At 43.3% G+C, this 18,916-nt stretch overlaps 1 protein-coding gene across 4 annotated transcripts in view; it reads right to left on the bottom strand.

The window, feature by feature from the left end:
* The window catches only part of LNPEP (leucyl and cystinyl aminopeptidase), a 100,983-nt gene extending 93,782 nt beyond the window's left edge, over positions 1-7,201 (bottom strand). For 2 of the 4 annotated variants that reach the window (XM_065919117.1, XM_065919128.1), the window contains exon 1: positions 6,011-6,138. In XM_065919117.1, the coding sequence (XP_065775189.1) occupies positions 6,011-6,029 (19 nt within the window). In that variant the 5' untranslated portion in view covers positions 6,030-6,138. Of the gene's footprint in view, positions 1-6,010; positions 6,139-6,619; positions 6,806-7,188 lie in introns of those variants that run through there. The other 2 variants (XM_065919124.1, XM_065919155.1) reach the window with 2 other exon arrangements.
* Positions 7,202-18,916: the final 11,715 nt, after the last annotated feature.

Here is an 18,916-nt window from a genome sequence, read left to right as displayed (position 1 = left end):
TGTACTCCTTTTCCAATTTGGAACCAGTCTGTTTTTCCATGTCCAATTCTAACTGTTGCTTCTGCACCTGCATACAGATTTCTCAGGAGGCAGGTCTGGTGGTCTGGTATTCCCATCTCTTTAAGAATTTTCCACAGTTGGTGGTGATCCACACAGTCAAAGGCTTTGGTGTAGTCAATAAAGCAAAAGTAGATGTTTTTCCGGAACTCTCTTGCTTTTTCAATGATTCAGTGGATGTTGGCAATTTGATCTCTGGTTCCTCTGCCTTTTCTAAATCCAGCTTAGAAAATCACAGCTAAAACTGTGAACATCTAAAGTTCACGGTTCATGTACTGTTGAAGTCTGGCTTGGAGAATTTTGAGCATTACTTAGCTAGCATGTGAGATGAGTGCAATTGTGCAGTAGTTTGAACATTCTTTGACATTGCCTTTCTTTGGGATTGGAATGAAAACTGACCTTTTCCAGTCCTGTGGCCACAGCTGAGTTTTCCAGATTTGCTGGCATACTGAGTGCAGCACTTTCACAGCATCATCTTTTAGGATTTGAAATAGCTCAACTGGAATTCCATCACCTCTACTAGCTTTGTTCGTACTGATGCTTCCTGAGGCCCACTTGACTTTGCATTCCAGGATGTCTGGCTCTAGGTGAGTGATCACACCATCGTGCTTATCTGGGTGGTGAAGATCTTTTTTGTACAGTTCTTCTGTGTATTCTTGCCACCTCTTCTTAATGTCTTCTGCTTCTGTTAAGTCCATACCATTTCTGTCCTTTATTGTGCTAATCCTTGCATGGAACGTTCCCTTGGTATCTCTAATTTTCTTGAAGAGATCTCTAGTCTTTCCCATTCTATGGTTTTCCTTTATTTCTTTGCACTGATCACTGAGGAAGGTTTTCTTATCTCTCCTTGCTATTCTTTGGAACTCTGCATTCAGATGGGTATATCTTTCCTTTTCTCCTTTGCCTTTCACTTCTCTTCTTTTCTCAGCTATTTGTAAGGCCTCATCAGACAACCATTTTGCATTTTTGCATTTTTTTTCCTTGGGGATGATCTTGACCACTGCCCCCTGTACAATGTCCCGAACCTCTGTCCATAGTTCTTCAGGCACCCTATCAGATCTAATTCCTTGAATCTATTTGTCACTTCCACTGTATAATCGTAATGGTCTCCCCATCCTATTCTTCCACCATCTTGATTTAGGATCAGGTTAGCATTAATTGATAGCACGTTTGTGGGGCTTCTGCTAAGTGGGCCTAGCAGAAAATCTACTTGTAAATAGGCATAACAAAAACGGTATCTGCCTGATTCCTGAGAAAGAAATCACCCTTCTCATTCTCTATATGATAATTTCCTTATAATCAATCTTTCTGGTTCTGTCTCTATCAAATTGAGTTCTCAAGAATCATCTCCAGATAAATAATAATCACTGGTTCTAATAGTTTCTAAAATATGATATTTATCTTGTCTCAAGATACCTTTTTGGGGAAGTTGTTATGTACAGAACTTCTCCACCTCTGCTTTCCAGTTAACAGCTGGACTGGTTTCTAGTTACAGCCTCGACCTTATACTACCAAGTTATGTTAATATTCGAATCCTATATACTCCTATTTCCCTTAACTGAAATAAAGATTGAAGACAGAAAAGTAAAAGCAGAATTTAACTTATATCCTATCATGTGAACTATTATCTTCCATTGTAAACTATTGTAAACTATTATCTTCCGTTGTTTTTTTTTCTCAATGTGGTAAGTTATTTCAGAACAAAAAAAACTACACATGAACACAATGCAATAAGCTCACATAGATGAGCTTTGATAGATGCTAAAAAAAAAAAAATTTTTTTAAACAAATGCATACCTCTGTAGGTATGCATTGGAGTAGGAAATAGCAAACCACTCCAGTATTCCTGCCTGAGAAATCCCATGGAGAGAAACCTGGCAGGCTATGAAGTCTAAAAGAGCTGGACATGACTGAGCACACACAGGCACATACCTAACAGGATAACTGCTATTTGTAAGATTAAAATGATGAAATCACAATTTTATACTGCCTTATAATTCATGAACATCTAATTTATTATCCACACTTCCCATTTTGGAAGTTGGGAAATACTTTCACTTGGAAGCCAACCTGAAAACAAAAATAGTTTTATAAAGACAGGGAAGTCCCCCTTGTTAGATTACACACGAGGATGTAGTATTAAAGTGATTCTTGGGGGCTTTGGGAAAAATAAACGTGTTTAAATTGTTTTCAGCGCTGGGGCTTCAAAATATCAATGATTTTCCACCCTCTGGAAATTTACCTTGGGCCATACCACAAACTAGAAAGCATTTAAAAATAGACACACACACACACATATGAAATTTGCTTATCTAGTAAAGTTCTCAAAAGCTCCCTTCTGATGAATACTTTTAGCACGCTAAAAATGAAGTGTAGATTCCTAGACCCAACTTCAGACCTTCTGAATCAGGTCCTGAGGATGAGGTCTGTATCTACATTCCTTAACATAAATTTATTCTAAAATGCCCTAATCTTATGTGCAAGTGAGGACAAATAAAACTAGGTAGTCATCAAATAATCACTTGCCCTAATCTAGTGAAAGTGATGTCGCTCAGTTGTGTCTGATTCTTTGCAACCCGGTGGACTGTAGCCTACCAGACTCCTCTGTCCATGGGATCTTCCAGGCAAGAATACTGGAGTGGGTTGCCATTTCCTTCTCCAGGGCATCTTCCCAACCCAGGGATCGAACCCGGGTCTCCCGCGTTGCGGGCAGACGCTTTACCCTCTGAGCCACCAGAAAAGTCCCTGGACATTTATCAAAAGACCTACAGAGTTTCTATTTTTTGTTTGGTTGGTTTTTGGTAATACAGCAATCACTACTTCTGATTAGTTTCACTTCTGCCTAACAGAACATAACAGCTCCTACCAAACCAACCTTGAGTACTAGTCCAGCACATTCCTCTCCCCATAAAAAAACAAAAAGGCACCAAATATCCAAAGCCAGACTGGATGTCCTGTCTTCAGCATAATAGTCAGCAGTCCCTACCAAGGGCAACACCAAAAATATCTCCTGAGCCAAATGGAAATTCTTGGCAATAATGTTAAGCCCTTTCTGGAGATGTGCATATTAAATGGATTGCAGCAGTGACAGGTTAACATAGGCCGGTCATCAAATAAATCCATTATCAGGTAGAGAGCAGGGTCCAAGAAAAATGACCCATGCCAGCAGCAAGTTTTGACAGAAAACATGGAAAGCAGAAAAGGCCTAACTGGAATAGATGAGTATTGGAAACCAAATTAGCAAAACAAACTAAATTTGCCTTCTTTACAAATTTACCTCTTTTCAGGGAGTGAAATCATTGACAAGAATTTTAACTGAAAGATACATGGCCCCGACTTATTGAAACTTTTCAATAAGCGCTCACACCTCTCTCCACATATAGAGATACATGACAAAGTGTAAGTGGTGACAATTTTATTAAAAGTGAATGAATGTGTAACAAAAGCCCAGGCCAAACCTGATAAACCCTCCAATGATAAATTCTATGGGTAATGAAATATTCTGCACCAGAACACTGAGACCTACGAGAGAATTAGATGTACATATTCTTTGCACTCAAAAGGATTAAGTACAAAGATAAGTGTACTTTCCACTATATCATGTCCTGTTTGAAGACACTAGAAAATTCTACAGCTATTCTTCAAAAGTTCCAAAATAATGAGTCTTTCTTAAACCCAAAAAGCACCTCAAAGTGTTAGGATCTAATTTCTTGTTAAGGCTTCCCTGGTGGCTCAGTGATAAAGAATCTCTGCCTGCCATCTAGGAGACCGGGATTTGATCCCTGGGTCGGGAAGATTCCCCTGGACAAGGAAATGGCAACCTACTCTTGTATTCTTGCCTGAGAAATCCCGTGGACAGAGGAGCCTGGCAGGCTACAGTCCCCAAGGTCACAATAGAATCGGACACGACTTAGTGACTAAACCAGTCAACCAATTTCTTGTTGACTTAAATGTTAGTTTGTATCCCCCTTGCTAAAGGATGCTAGAAAAGGTTCCAAGGAGTAATTACTACACTAACTAAAATGATATGCTGCTAAACTATCTCCAGCACAGACTGAAAATCTAGAAGACAGGAAAGGATTAGAAATCCAATTTCCTACATGAAAGTTGAAGCACTGCTTCTTTTTTATTCTCCTCTCTGGGACTTTTTCATTGCCCTCCCAAATATGACAATTTGCAAATATTCACATCCAGAGGAACATATTCTAAAACTACTCTAAGATGGGAGAAAAGGCTCCAATTTTAAGACTTGAGAATGTACTCTAATTCTGTAGGCACAGGTTCACCAAATCAGCTAGCAATAATCTTAACCAAATGGGTGACTCAGCCTTGTTGAGAGGAGTTTTTTGTTTTTGTTTTTTTATCTTAGAGAAAACTTCACATTTAAAATCCTACAAACACGGAAGCTCCAAGCTTTCTACCTAGAACACAGGCTAAGCCTTAGGATACCCACTGGAAAGGATTTAAGAATCTGTATTAAACATACTTTATACCAAAGTACTGGATGTTCTCTAAGCTTCCTTTTAGCTCAAATCGTCCTTATTTTTCTTTGCCAACTTTACCAGACTACTCTTAGAGCCTGAGTAATTACAAATAGAACCTGAATGAGAAAATTCAGAATTAAAGCTGTCATCATTAAACCTAATTAAACAGTACAGACAGGGATATGGCAGTAGAATAAAGCACTCTGAATTAGGGACAGGGAGAATATAATTAGTAGTTCGCAGTCGCAGGCAGGAAAGAGCATACAACAAAGTCTGGCTCGGGTCTGGGGCATGGTGGACAATGTCTCTGTCTCCAGGGTGGCAAGAGAACCACCCTAACAGAGGCAGACTCTGCCTTCGATTAATGCGACAAACTCTCTACCTTAAGTAACCAACCACCCGCAGGAAAACACATGTCCACTGAGAGTGAACTCTCCCATTTCAGCGTGAATTCTCCCTTACTGGCAGTTTTCCTACTTTCTGTCCCCAAAAGGGAATTCATATACTCAACACCGCAAATTGAAAGGCATCTCACCCCTACAGGGCACTTGTGGTCCAAACAAAAGCCATGGTTTTAAAAAGAAGGGTGGGATGGATTCGCTCCCTTCGTCAGTAAGGGGCTGAGGCTATTATCCGAACCTCCTGCAGGCTCCGGCTTTGGACTCTCGCCTCAAGTCACATTGTGATATCACCGTGACGGCCCCTTGATATTTAATGAGTCTCGACTGAAAATTAAAAAAACACCGATCTTATTGGGAGCCTGGGAGAGGAAGCTTGAACCTCCTGCGGAATGCCTCCGCAACAGACGGGGAGAGCGGCAATGCGGGCTGGAACCTCCCCGGCGCACAGCCGGGGTGATCCAGCTTTTCTGCAAGTTTTTCTCTACCTTCCACTGAATTAACCTAACAGGCCCCCACCCCCCACCCAGCCCTACCAGGAAAAGTCTCACCGGCAACTCGCCGAAGGGCAGGGGGGTACAGCTCCGAGCGCGCCACCCAAGTTGAGGGTTTGACCGCCCTTTAACCCTTCCCGCCCCAAAGCCCACTCTGCACCCGGGGCAAACCCAAGCTCTGCCAACTTTCCCGGCCGCCCCCCTCCAGTGCGCACCACAGCCCAAACTTTGCAGCTCGCCCACCTGGCTGCGCAGAGGAGCGAGGTGTCCGGGACACCGGGTGTCCCCACCCGGGACGGGCGGTGGCGCTGACCTTCACGCCAGCAACCCCGGCCCCCGACCCCCGAGCCTGGCGATCGCCGCCTCCCGCCCCCTCCCCCGGGCCTCCGACAGTCTGCCCCCGGGGCCCCTACACCAGCACCCCCCCCACCACCACCTCACCGCAAAACCTCTCGCGGGAAACCTGCGCTGGAGGCGGCTGCAGCTCGCCCTCGCGTGTCACGACTCCCCACGACCCTCTGGGCCCCGGGAGAGCCCGGCTCCCAGCTCCGGCCTCCCTCCGGCGGCGCCTACTCACCATTGGTGAAAGGCTCCATTATTTGCGGCCCCCTCTGCCCCGGGCCGCGGCTCCTGAGAGCGGGAGCGCGCGAGCTTCCTCCTCCGAGAGCTCCGAGCGGCCCTGCGTACTGAGCATGCCCGGCGCGGCGCCCAGGGCTGCCAGGGAGGTGCCGCGAGGGGCGGCGCCGCTCCGCCCTCTCTGGGATCCGCCACTCCGGGTTTTCCAGACAGCTGCAGAGAGAGCCGGGGAATCTAGGGGGGCGGCTCCTGGGAGGGGGCGGGCCTGGGAGGGGCGTGTCCAGAGCAAGCCCCGCCCCAGGCAGGAAGGCCGGCGGGCAGGCTCACTGGCTAGTTCTCTCCGGTCCAGCGCTCCGAACCGCGCTCAGTCCCTTTAAAGCAAACAGGATGGTCTGTCGCGTCTGGCAGGTGTCCCGGCTCTAGACGCCGGAACCCCGGCACCACGCGCGTAACACATCGTCCCACGGAGTGGACATTCCAGAGATGGGACGAGAAACACAGGCCACAGAAGAGGCTGAAACATACGCCCCCCTGTTGAGCCTTCAGTTAGGGTGATGGGATGCAGACCCAGTGGGTTCGCTGGTTCGGATGGCCGGGTGAGGACAGAGACCTGAGTGGGAGGTGGCCGCGGGCGCCGAGATCTGAGGGCAGAGTAGGTAGCAGGCTGCGGGTGCAGGGCTCTCCGCTGACTGCCCAAGCTTCGAATTTCCCCCCGGGCGGGGGGGTCCAGCTCCCTTCGGCAAGGCTCCAGGGAACAGGCACTCTGGGTCGTCTCCGTAGGCTGCTCGCTCGCCGCATAGTGGTCCCAAGCGATCGGTGGCGGAGACTGAAAGGGGGGCGACCGCCGGGGGCGGGCACCCGGGGTCCTGTCCCCGGGGGGCTAGCGGGTTTGCGGGCGCCGCCTCTACCTCCCGGTGCAGGCAGATGACAAAACGCGGCGCTGGATCCGCCGGGGCCAACTGGCCCCGCGGAGCCTTAAATCAACACCTGGCGGGGCTCCGCACCACCACCACCACCACCCCCAGGGTGTCGCCGCTGCGGCCGGGCTGGGAGGAGCTAGGCCCGAGAAATGGAAACTCCATCGGTCGCCACCGCTGCCCGACATCCAGCGCCCCAGCCGCCAGCAGCCCCCCAGCCATCATTGTTTCCGGCGTCAAACCCCGGGCAGGGCCGGCGAACCTTTGGGGTGGAAACAAACCGGGGAGGGGCGGGTTGCGCCGTGAGCCCCGGGGAAGCTCGTCTGGGCCCCCGGCTTCTTCATCCTTTGCTCAGACGGCGCGTCGCCGCCACGGCGCGGAGATCGCAGCCCTCCCAGGGCGCGGCCACCGCCTCCCGTCCCTCCTCCCTCCTTCCCCCAGCGCAGCCCTGGCCCCAGCAGCAACTTGGCTCCCGCAACGCCTCCCGGCGCCTGCCAACTGTCACAGGCTCTCCTCCGAGGCTGTCAACAGCAGGGCGTCGCGTGCAAACAAGCTGGAAGCGAGCGCAAACAGCCTGGGCAGACGGGGACGGCCGCGGCGCTGTGTGACCCGAGTGGGAATTTAGAAATTAGGTTTCCAAGAAGTAAAAGCTGCGTGCAATTATTGTATTTTGCAAGTTTCATTTTAAAGTGTCGATCGTATTAAATCGCTCACTTTCGCTTTAAAACCTCCTGTGGATACCAACGACACTTAAAATAAAATTGAAACTCTTTGCCTGAACTCTGGGACCTCATCTCCCACCTGTGCCCACGATGCTTTGTCTACCGAGGCCCTTCTGGCTGTTCCTGAAAGTCGCCAAGTTACATCAAATCATTCCCGTAACGCGTTCCTCGTGGATGAACTGTTCCTTCTGCCTTGTGCTTTTCCCTGATTGTTCCTTCTTGTCTTTCAGTGCTCAACTCAAATGTCATCTCTGCAGAGCTCTTCCCTGGCCCCCCAACGGAAAATAGGTCCAAACATGATCTGCTGAGTAAAGACTGAGCCATGCTTTATTATCTTTAGAGCAGTGTCTAAGAGTGTTTTTGTTCCTTCTTTCATTATTATCAATCTCTCTTTCCAGAATGCAAGCTCCAGGAAGACAGGGTCATTACCTTCATAAAGGGGCTGTATCCTAAATCCTAGGATTTGTGAATGGCTGCCAAGGTTTTTAGAGTTCTAGTTCTCTTGCAATGTTGAAAACCCTTCCAGAGAACATTTCTATATTGAGTGGTGTGTTTGTGATCAGTACAGAGAAGGTCTGTATCATATGACACTTCAAAGCTGCTCTCTTCTCTTGACATTGTGTTAAAGACAATCAGAGCCCTTAGGCTGCCTCCTCAGCACCCCCCCTTCCCCCCTACACGTGTCAACTTCAGAACCAAAAATAGGAAGTGAACCACAGGGGCTGGTACAAAAGTGTTCAAATATCATATAGTATTTGTAGTGCTGGATTTTGTTAAAAGGACCCCGAAGGACTCCTATTGCTTAGATAGGAGGCTCTTACCTATATTTTCAGTTCAGTTCAGTCGCTCAGTTGTGTCTGACTCTTTGCGACTCCATGGACTGCAGCACACCAGGCCTCCCTTGTCCATCACCAACTCCTGGAGCTTGCTCAAACTCATGCCCATTGAGTTGGGGATGTCACCCAACCATCTCATCCTCTGTCCTCCCCTTCTCCTCCCGCCTTCAATCTTTCCCAACATCAGGGTCTTTTCCAATGAGTCAGGGTCCTGTCATATTCCTTTGGAGTTATTTTTGCAGTCAAAGCACTTAGAGATATTTACAGCTCCACAGCTTGTTAAATCTCCTCACCTCACCTCACCTGTAAGCTGGAGTCTGTCATGCTTTTAAGTGTGAAACACATTACCTTGTGTTTGGTCTTAAATACGTCAATTCTTCAGAGACCTGTAAAAATGCTTCACCATTGCACTAACAAATATAGGTGGATGATCATATCTTATGTGATTTCTTTGGCATAAAGACAAATAGCTTCTTTATCTTCCCTTTGCCAACTTCTTGCCTCCTGTTCCTACCCAGACATGGGTGTGCCCACATGCATGCACACACGTGCGCGCACACACACACACTCAAATACATAAGGACCATTTAAAGAAGTGTGGGTTTGTATTGGAGATAGAAAGAGTAAAAAAAATCAAAATGTTTCAGAATCCTATCTACCTTCTAAAGTATAAAAATGAATTTTGTTTTGTTTTAGTCTGGGTTTTTATTTTTTGGATCCTATTTTACATTTCACTTCATAAAGCCTTTCTGAGGGAACACTGTTTCACAGACTCATGCTGAAACCCATTATGCTTCAGTCTCTAACCTCCTCCTATCCTCCCACACAGAGCATCCTCTTTAGTGAAGGGCATAATACTTTAAATTATTATGAAGTAACTATTCGCTATCAGAGGAGATAGTGTGACATTATCTACTATAGTCATTTACTTTTTTTGGAATCCTTGAAGTCTATTTAACATTTGAAAGCCAAAAATTTGGAGGGCTAATTATAATGTATAATAAATAGCATGAAGGGGAAATATGAGCTCCTTGAATAACAAAGTGTTTAGTTATAAAGAAGCAACAAACTTGTTAATCAATGAAAACAGGAACTTTTTTTCATCAAAATGAAACACTTCCTATTCCATGGACAGCTAATCCAAGCCTTGTTGAACAGATGAGGGAATTGAAGTCTAAGAGGTTAGAGGATTTACTCACAGGTGGCAGACAGGATGGAACTCAGGTGGTATGAGCTCTACACCATAAGTCTGGAACTTTCTGTTTCTTCCCTTTTCCCACAGGGAAATGAAGGTCAATGACAATAATCCATGGAATGGATATGAATTATAGAGAAATATAGCTAACCTCAGGCTACCACTATTTAATTGATACTCCCATATAATTTATTAATAATCCACATCAAATTTAGGTTTAGCATTATTAAGTAAGCTTTCTAACTTTGAAATAGACAATTAAAATACATTAATTCAGTGCACATATTTGAAAACGATATTTATTCACTTCTTGAATAAATGGTGGCTGCAGCTTCCTGCCAGCACACAGACGACCACCATGAAGTTTCCAGTCACTTCAAGGACTAGAGGAGTCGATATCTCATTACTCCAGTAACCTATTTGCAGCACACATACCCTGCATCGATTATGATGCTTGACGTTATAGCAAGTTGAGAAATGTTTAGAGCACAGAGGAAAGCAGAATAATAATTATCCAACAGAATTCTTTTGTAACTTGTGTATGCGTGCTCAGTCATTCACTCATGTCCAGCTGACCCCACATACTGTAGCATGCCAGGTTACTCTGTCCATGGGATTTCCCAGGCAAGGATGCTGGAATGGGTTGCCATTTCCTTCTCCAGGGGATCTTCCTTAAGCAGGGACTGAACCTGTGTCTCCTGCACTGGCAGGAAGATTCTTTACCGCTGAGCCAGCTGGGAAGCCTGGTATCGTGTGCATGCTTAGTCGCTCAGTGCTGTCCAACTCTTTGTGACCCCATGAACTGCTCCTCTGTTCATGGAACTCTCCAGGCAAGAATACTAGAGTGGGTAGCCATTCTCGTCTCCAGGGATCTTCCCAGCCCAAGGATCAAACCCAGGTTTCCAGGCAGGAAAGATTGCTGGCAGATTCTTTACCATCTACTCACCTGCGAAGTCCTTGTATAGCTTAGAGTTTAGTAAAAAGATTCAGCCAAATGAAGTAAAAGGTTATCAAGAAGGAGCAGTCGTATACTAGTGCACATGCTTTGGACTACAAAAAAAAAAAAAAAATGCTGAATCAAACTAGTTTGAAGAATAAGGACATTTACCATCTCATATACCAGGAGAAGAAATAAGGCAACCTCCACTCAGAGCTCCCCAACCTTGTCAAAAACCCAATTTCTCACTCCGTGTACTCTCTGAGCAGTTTTCTGAGACTGGGGGCCATTTAGTCAACACGGCGACTGTGGCGGGGAAGAAGAAAGAACCTTTCTCTTGATGTCTCTTTCTCAAGAACAAAGAAACTTCTCTAAGAAATACCCTACTAGAATTCTTCCTAGGTTTCATTTGCCAAAACTGTATTATGTACATTTCTAAACCAGTCTCTGGAAATGAAAATAAAGTTCCTGTGATTGGTGTCTTAGACAAAGTAGGTTCTAGGATCACTTCCCTTATCTCATATGGGGACAAAGAGGGCACTCAGACAAACTCATTTTTCTTATTCAGAAGGAAAAAGAGATTAAGTGAACCAAAACGTTAGGTAGGCAACCTAAATGTCTACCCAATGTTATGAATACTGATCTATTTTAATAACTTTTGGCATTTAATCTTGTATCTTTTTAATGTGATATAGTTCAATAATAGCCTTCCCATGCCCCCCTGCCCACTTCAAAACTACAAGCATAGATACAAACACAAATACCAGGACTTCAGTGCTCCTGAGTATCTTTATACCCAAAGCAATCTAAGTCATAATGTATGTGGGGTAACTGAGAAGTTCAGAAGGAGTTGTGATTTGCCCACAGTCATATACCGATCGAGCTGCTCAATCAGAAAAGGAGACTCTGTCTTTTCAAATCCAGTTCTAAGCTCCTTTCTCAATATTGTTCACCATTGTACCTACACTACTTGGCAAGATCCTTCTGACATTTGAATCAAGTTCCCTAATCTGTTTGCATCATATTTGCTTGATTGCATATTTATCAAAACTAGCCACTTTATATTTATTTATTTATATTTATATATTATATTTATAATTTATATTTATATATTAATTTATACATAAAATAATTTATATTTATATATTATGTTTATAATCAGATAGAAATAATTAAAAAACATTTAAAAATAAAATAGCTTGTTTCTAACAAGCAAGAAATAATAAGCTATAATCTAAGAAAATATTTAAAGGGTAATTTATTTTTAAAGAGATTAATTCACATAGTTATGTTGTCTTAAGATAAGAACTACAAAAAAGGGAGAAGATCTAAAAAAGAAATTAATATTTGTGTTATCCAATAACTTCTAACAGAAAAGAGAAATTTTAATTTTGTAGTGTCACCTTCTTATTTTACTAAGTATCTGTATAATGTTTACCTTTGTTAAGCTTAAATCTAAAAAGCATAAGGTCTGCCTAGGTAGCTAAGAGCCAAATATTTTGATTTTTTTCAAAATCCTAAGATACTTGTATAAGAAATGTAAAGATAGAACCCAATTCAATGTAATTTTTCATATGATTGATCAATATAACTAAGATCTGAAACCTAGAAATGTTATCTTATTAAATCTTGACTTTTGACATGAAAGCAACTACCAAAATGGAAAAATGTCTTAGACATTGTATTAGCTTTCTAAGGCTGCTGTAAAAAAAAGAAAGAAAAGAAAGAAACCCCCCATAATCCAAGTGACTGGAATAACAGAAAATTGTTGTCTCATAGTTCTGGAGGTTGGAAGCCCAACATCGGGGTGTCTGTGGGTCCATGTTCGCTCTGAAGGCACCAGGGAAAGATAGGTTTCAGGCCTCCCTTCTAGTTCCTAGTAGTTCGTTGACTTATGGAAGTAAAGCTCCAGGCTTCACAAGGCCTTCTCCCTGTTGCCTGTCTGTGTCCATTTCGCCCCCTTTAACAAGAACACTCCTCAGATAGAAGCAGGGGTCCATCCTACTCCAATAAGACCTCATCTTAACTAATTACTTCCCTGGCTTCCCTGGTCAGGGAAGTAGGTAGGCTTCCCTACTGTCAGACTCCGCTGACAGTAAAATCATCTGCCCACAATGCAGGAGACCCAGGTTGGATCGCTGGGTTGGGAAGATCCCCTGGAGAAGGAAATGGCAACCCACTCCAGTACTCTTGCTTGGAAAATACCATGGATGGAGGAGCCTGGTGGGCTACAGTCCATGGGGTCACAAAGAATCGGACACAACTGAGCAACTTCACGTTTTTTCTTTTCTAATTACATTTCTGACTCTAGTTCCAAATAAAGTCAAATTCTGAGGTATTGAGGGGTATGATTCAGCATATGAATTTTGGGAGGACACAGTTCAACTCATTGTAACAGCATCTTTCTAATGGAAATAAGACAAGGGTGAAGACAAATTTGTCTTCCAAGGACAACCCAAATAATGGAAGGCAATTTTTGCAAAGCATATACTTCACAAGGACTTGCATCTAGAATATATAAACAGCTCTTACAACTAAGTAATAAAGGACAAAAAATCTAACTAAAAACAGGCAAAAGATCTGAAGATACACTCCTCCAAAGAGAATACACAAATGGCCAATAGACACATGAAAAAGTTCAATATTATCAGCCATGAGAGAGATGCAAATATAAACCATAATGAGGTACCCCTTCATGCCTTGGCTAGACATAGGCCCAGGGTGGCTAGAATCAAGGAGCCAGATACTAATAACTGTTGACAAGGATGTAGAGAAATTGGAAGCTCATATACTGCTGGTGGAAATAATGCAGCTGTGCTGAAATACAGTCTGGCATTTCCTCCAAAGATTAAACATGGAGTTGCCATAAGATCCAGCAATTTCACTCCTGGTTATGTACCCAGAAGAACTGAAAATTTGTGCTCATACAAAAACTGGTCAATGAATGGTCATAGGAAAGTGAAAGTCACTCAGTTGGGCCCGACTCTTTGCAACTCCATGGACTGTAGTCTATGAAATTCTCCAGGCCAGAATACTGGAGTGGGTAGCCTTTCCCTTCTCCAGTGGATCTTCCCAATCCAGGAATCGAACCCGGGCATCCTGTATTGCAGGTGGATTCTTTACCAACTGAGCTACCAGGGAAGCCCATGGTCATAGGAGCATTATTCAAAATAGCCAAAAAGTGTGAACAACCCAAATGTCCATCAAAGAAGCCAAATACAGAACATCATATGTTGTATTATTTGATTTTTTGTTTTTAGATGTCCAGACTAGGCACGTCTATAGGGGAAAAAAAATAGATTAGTTATTGCCTAAGAGTGAAGAGAGGAAGGAAGTGACTTCTAATGGGTACAGATTCCTCCTGAGGGTGATGAAAATGCTCTTAAAATTGACCATGTTGAGAAGTGCACAGTTCTGTAAATAAACTAAAAACCACTGCCTCTGACTGGGGCAAGTTGCTTAACCTTCTCGGATTTCATTTTCTCCTTGCAAACTAAGGACAACTACCTTCCTCTTCAGGTTACCGTGAGGATAAGATGAACTAACACACCGAAAATGCTTTCAGGCAGAGACTGGCAAAAAATAAGCACCAAAGAGGTATTTGCTATTATTATTAACTGTGAATTGTGAAACTTTAATTTCATGTACATGGTGTGAAAAAATGAAAGAGTAGACTCACAAAGTATACTGCAAGAGCAAACCAATTTTTCTAACACTGACATATTTTAACCTAATAATTTAAAATAACGGTGTCCTGAGAAAACCAAGGTTTTGGGGTCGAGTTGATACAAGTCCGGCAACAGAAGAGGCCTCTCTGGGGCAGAGATGGTAGGCCCTGCTCCAGATGTGAAAAGCAAGCACAGGACCTAAAAGTCGGAGGATATTAAAAAATCTTTTTAGAGAGGATCTCCAGCGGGAATTTTTGAATGACTTACTCTCTCTAGGGAGGTGTTTACACTTCTGAAGATACTGATTTTCGTTCTCCTTTATTTCTTACAGCTGTGCTGAAACAGATGGGTGCCTCTGATTCATTCCCGTAGAATGTGTCCTTCAGGTTTTTGTTTGTTTTTGACCAGGAGAAAGGTCCTGTAATATTTATGCAGAAAATGACACTTGGCCACGGTTCTTGGCTGACTCTAGGCTGACTCAGACGCCTCTTCCTCCCTCTGGCTGATGGTTGCCTGCACAGCCTGTTATTCAGTCAGCATTGCTTGTGGGATGCCCATGGTGTGCAGAGACCAAAGAGAGCCAAAAACAAACCAGGAGCTCAGGGTTTGCTTTTAAGGCTTTCCAATCAGGGCCAGCGCACAGGATTCATTCACAATGCATAATACATGATGTGCAATTATACAATCATGTACCAGCAGGAGCCTCTGAGGCAAAATTGCCAAGTGGTCACATAGTCAATACATATGTATCAAATGCCCTCTGTATACAGTATCCATTAAAAAAGTAACAGATACTGCCCTCCGGAGCTTGTACCCAAACAGTCCTTTCTGGGGGCATTGCTTTCATTCCAGAAGCCACTCCCCCAGTCCTCTTCTAGCTTGAGGGTCTTCTCTCCTTACAGCCCTTTTGCCAGTTAGCTATAAAGAAGTGAAGTGAAAGTGAAGTGAACTCGCTCAGTCGTGTCCGACCCTTTGCGACCTCATGAACTGTAGCCCGCTAGGCTCCACCGTCCATGGGATTCTCCAGGCAAGAGTACTGGAGTGGGTTGCCATTTCCTTCTCCAGGGGATCTTCCTGACCCAGGGATCGAACCCGGGTCTCCCGCATTGCAGGTGGACGCTTTAACCTCTGAGCCACCAGGGAGGCCAGCTATAAAGAAATAAATATTAATTAAAAAAAACAAAATCAAGGGACTTCCTTGGTGGTCCAGTGGTTAAGACTTTACCTTCCAATGTTCGGGTTGTGGGTTTGAACCCTAGTCAGGAAGCTAAGATCCCACATATCTCCTAGTGAAAAAATCAAGACACAGAACAGAAACAATATTGTGACAAATTCAATAAAGACTTTAACAATGATCCATATAAAAAAATCCTTTGAGAAGTCACACTAAAGCATGATTAAGGAATTACAATTTAATATTTTAACTTTCATTAACCGAAAGGGATGAATCTATAATTGTGGAATTATAGAAGAAGAGGCCACTAGATAAGGAGGGATGTATTTTTTGGGGAAAAAAATCCATAAGTTTCCCTTTTTAGGCAGCACTTAGATTTGGCTTTGCAAGTTCAGTACTGAAGGTATTTTTTCTTTCTAGGTCCTCAGTGAGGTGGTGGAGCCAACACCACCTCCCTTGGACTTAAAATCCAAATACTTTGGCTTCCCAGAGAAATAGTCAACTGAAAGTAGGTGAATAACATGCTTTTCCTACCTGTTAATGGCATTTCTAGAATATAGAGCATTATTTTTAAGACTGTGCTTTGATCAGTAGTATCAAACTATTTTCTAGAAGAAGAACTGACTCATTTGAAAAGACCCTGATGCTGGAAAAGATTGAAGGTGGGAGGAGAAGGGGATAGCAGAGGATGAGATGGTTGGATGGCATCACTGACTCAATGGACATGAGTTTGAGTAAACTCTGGGAGCTGGTGATGGACAGGGAGGCCTGGCGTGCTGCAGTCCATGGGCTCGCAAAGAATCAGACATGACTGAGAGACTGAACTGAACTGAGAACAAGAATAAACAAATACAAACCTTTCATTGCTACCCAGCCTCTGTCATTAACCAACAACTTATTCATTGCTGAGTAAACCAATACAAACCTTTCATTGCTTCCCTGGTAGCTCAGATGGTAAATAATCTGCCTGCAATACAGGAGACCCAGGTTCAATCCCTGGGTTGGGAAGATCCCCTGGAGAAGGAAATGGCAACCCACTCCAGTGTTCTTGCCTGGAGAATCCCTTGGACAAAGGAGCTTGGTTGGCTACAGTCCATGGGGTTGCAAAGAGTCAGACATGACTGAACAACTTTCACTTTCATTTTTATTCATTGCTGCTTAAGTGACCTAATTCAGTCCCTGAGTGTGACTTGAATTAACTCACTCAGGACATAGGGTCTGACTCTGATGGGTTCTAACTGTCCAGATCACACAGATTGTGTATACTTATTTCAGACCAGAGCTTTTCTTTAATCCTTATCAGCTGACATATCTCTACTTGTTTACCCTTTCCCAGCTAAAAAAACCTCTGCTTGTTCTTCTAAGATTTCTGCTTTTACTCTTTGACTCTACATCTGGAGATATGAATAGGAAGAAATAGGAAGAAAATAAAATTTCATGTCTGCAGCCACGGAGACAACTATTTCTCTTTCAGAAAAAGTCCCCCCCCCCCCCCCCCCCCGCTTTTTCCCCACCTTTTTCCACATTAACTTTTTAGAGTGTTCTATTTACACTTATTCCAATTCAAAATATTAGAAATGAGTCAGGCTTTCCTAACTTACTGGTTTACTAGAAAATAGTTTTTAAAAGAGAGTACTTTGCTAAAGGGGCTCCCCAGGGGGTACTAATGGTAAATAATGTGTCTGCCAACGCAGGAGACGTGGGTTGGACGCCTGGGCCAGGAAGACCCCCTGGAGGAGGAAATGGTAACCCACTCCAGTATTATTGCCTGGAGAATTCCATGGACAGAAGAGCCTGGTGGGTTACGGTCCATGGGGTCTCAAAGAGTCACACATGACTGAGCGTCTGAGCACATAGCAGACTGCACAGTTCTAAAACTGAGAAATAATGTCCTTTGTACCTTTTAAGTCTTCTCAGAGGCAATTTGCTTTGCCTACTTTAAAATGAGGTTTGTGATTATAATTGAGGACTGTTTGGATGACTAGAGGGACATGCCAGGTGGTATTAACATGGGAACTCCTTACAGAGGCATGAACCCAAAATATTGTATTGAAAACAAGAAATATGGCATAATTCAAAAGAGTAAGATATGAACTTTGAAGTGTGGGACGTCATGTGTGTAATACCTAAAGATGGGAATTAATGAGTCATGTACTGAGAATAGAAAACTGGTTATCCAAGCTTATCTGGGAGTATGGTAGAAGAAAAGGACTTTGGGGGGAAGGAGAACAAATTAGCCAAAGATCTTGAAATTACAGTTGCAAAGTAAAGTTTGCAGAAGTGACTGAGACAGTAATGTTTTCCTATCTTGTTAAGTCTGCATTTCTCAGACTTTCTAACCATTTCTCTTTAATGAATATTGGAAAATTTTCCTGATTTAGATCCTGAACAAACAGTCTGTACTTAAGTTTGATACACAAATAGGCACCCCACAACATTATTTCTGAGAAATCGATATTATACAATCAATACCACAAACCAATTTCCACCCGAAGGAGCCTCTCATGTAAGTGTTAGGCGTTTGCATACTGGAAAAAAGTTATAATGGTTTCTGGGAATATGCTAGACTAGGTACCCTGACTAACCTTCTTGCTACAAAGAACTAAAACTGTAAAATGAAATATATTTTTTCAAATTATTTGAGTGCATTGGTCACCTGAAGAGTAGTGGAGAATAGTCGTATATAAAAAATGAAGTGAAAGCAGGAAACCTGGGTTAGCAGAAGGGTGAAGCCAGTGCTAACCTTGAGGGCTAAAGTTTCCGTTTTCGAGGGTTTGAGAATGGAGGGGATTGAGGTTGAAGCTAGAACCAGCCACGCTTATGTTAGGGAACATAATAGAAAACAAAATTCAGGTGTAGTATGTTTACAAACGACTCATATGAAAGTAAAGCATATAGAAAAATTCAAACAGGGTTCAAGAAGATGCGCGAAGCAAATACAAACCAAAAGAAACCAGTGGCATAACCATGTAAGTAGCTGGAGAAACTGTCCCTTACTGTGGAAAGGATTACTAGATACAAAAAAATTACCATTTGATACTGACAAGTAAGAATATAAGGGTAAGAAGGAAGCGAATTAACACCTCCTTTCAGGAAAATAATTTGGCATTACCTATTAAAATATTAGATTCTGTAAAATATACATACACTTCAAATCCAGAAAACCCACTGCTTTCATAAGCCCTTTCACTCTTTTTTCTTTAGGACTTGGAGACACTAGTGATAAGATTAAGGTTTTAGCAAGCAGACAACAGATGGTTGATTGAAAGTCTGTAAATGTAATTACATGTAGAATGAAAAATAGTGACATAGTCAAATGGAAATAAGGTCATAATGAATTCAGATAAAGGGGTGTTTTGTTGCAGAGTATAAATGTGGCCACTATAAACAATCTTGTATTTCATAGACATTAATGTTTCAGTAGAAAACTAGGTCCTGTGACTATATAGAGGCTGTCC

The sequence above is a fragment of the Muntiacus reevesi genome, chromosome 1 (assembly GCF_963930625.1).
Source record: "Muntiacus reevesi chromosome 1, mMunRee1.1, whole genome shotgun sequence".
NCBI classification, from domain to species: Eukaryota; Metazoa; Chordata; class Mammalia; order Artiodactyla; family Cervidae; genus Muntiacus; species Muntiacus reevesi.
This window is presented reverse-complemented; position numbering and strand designations above follow the sequence as displayed.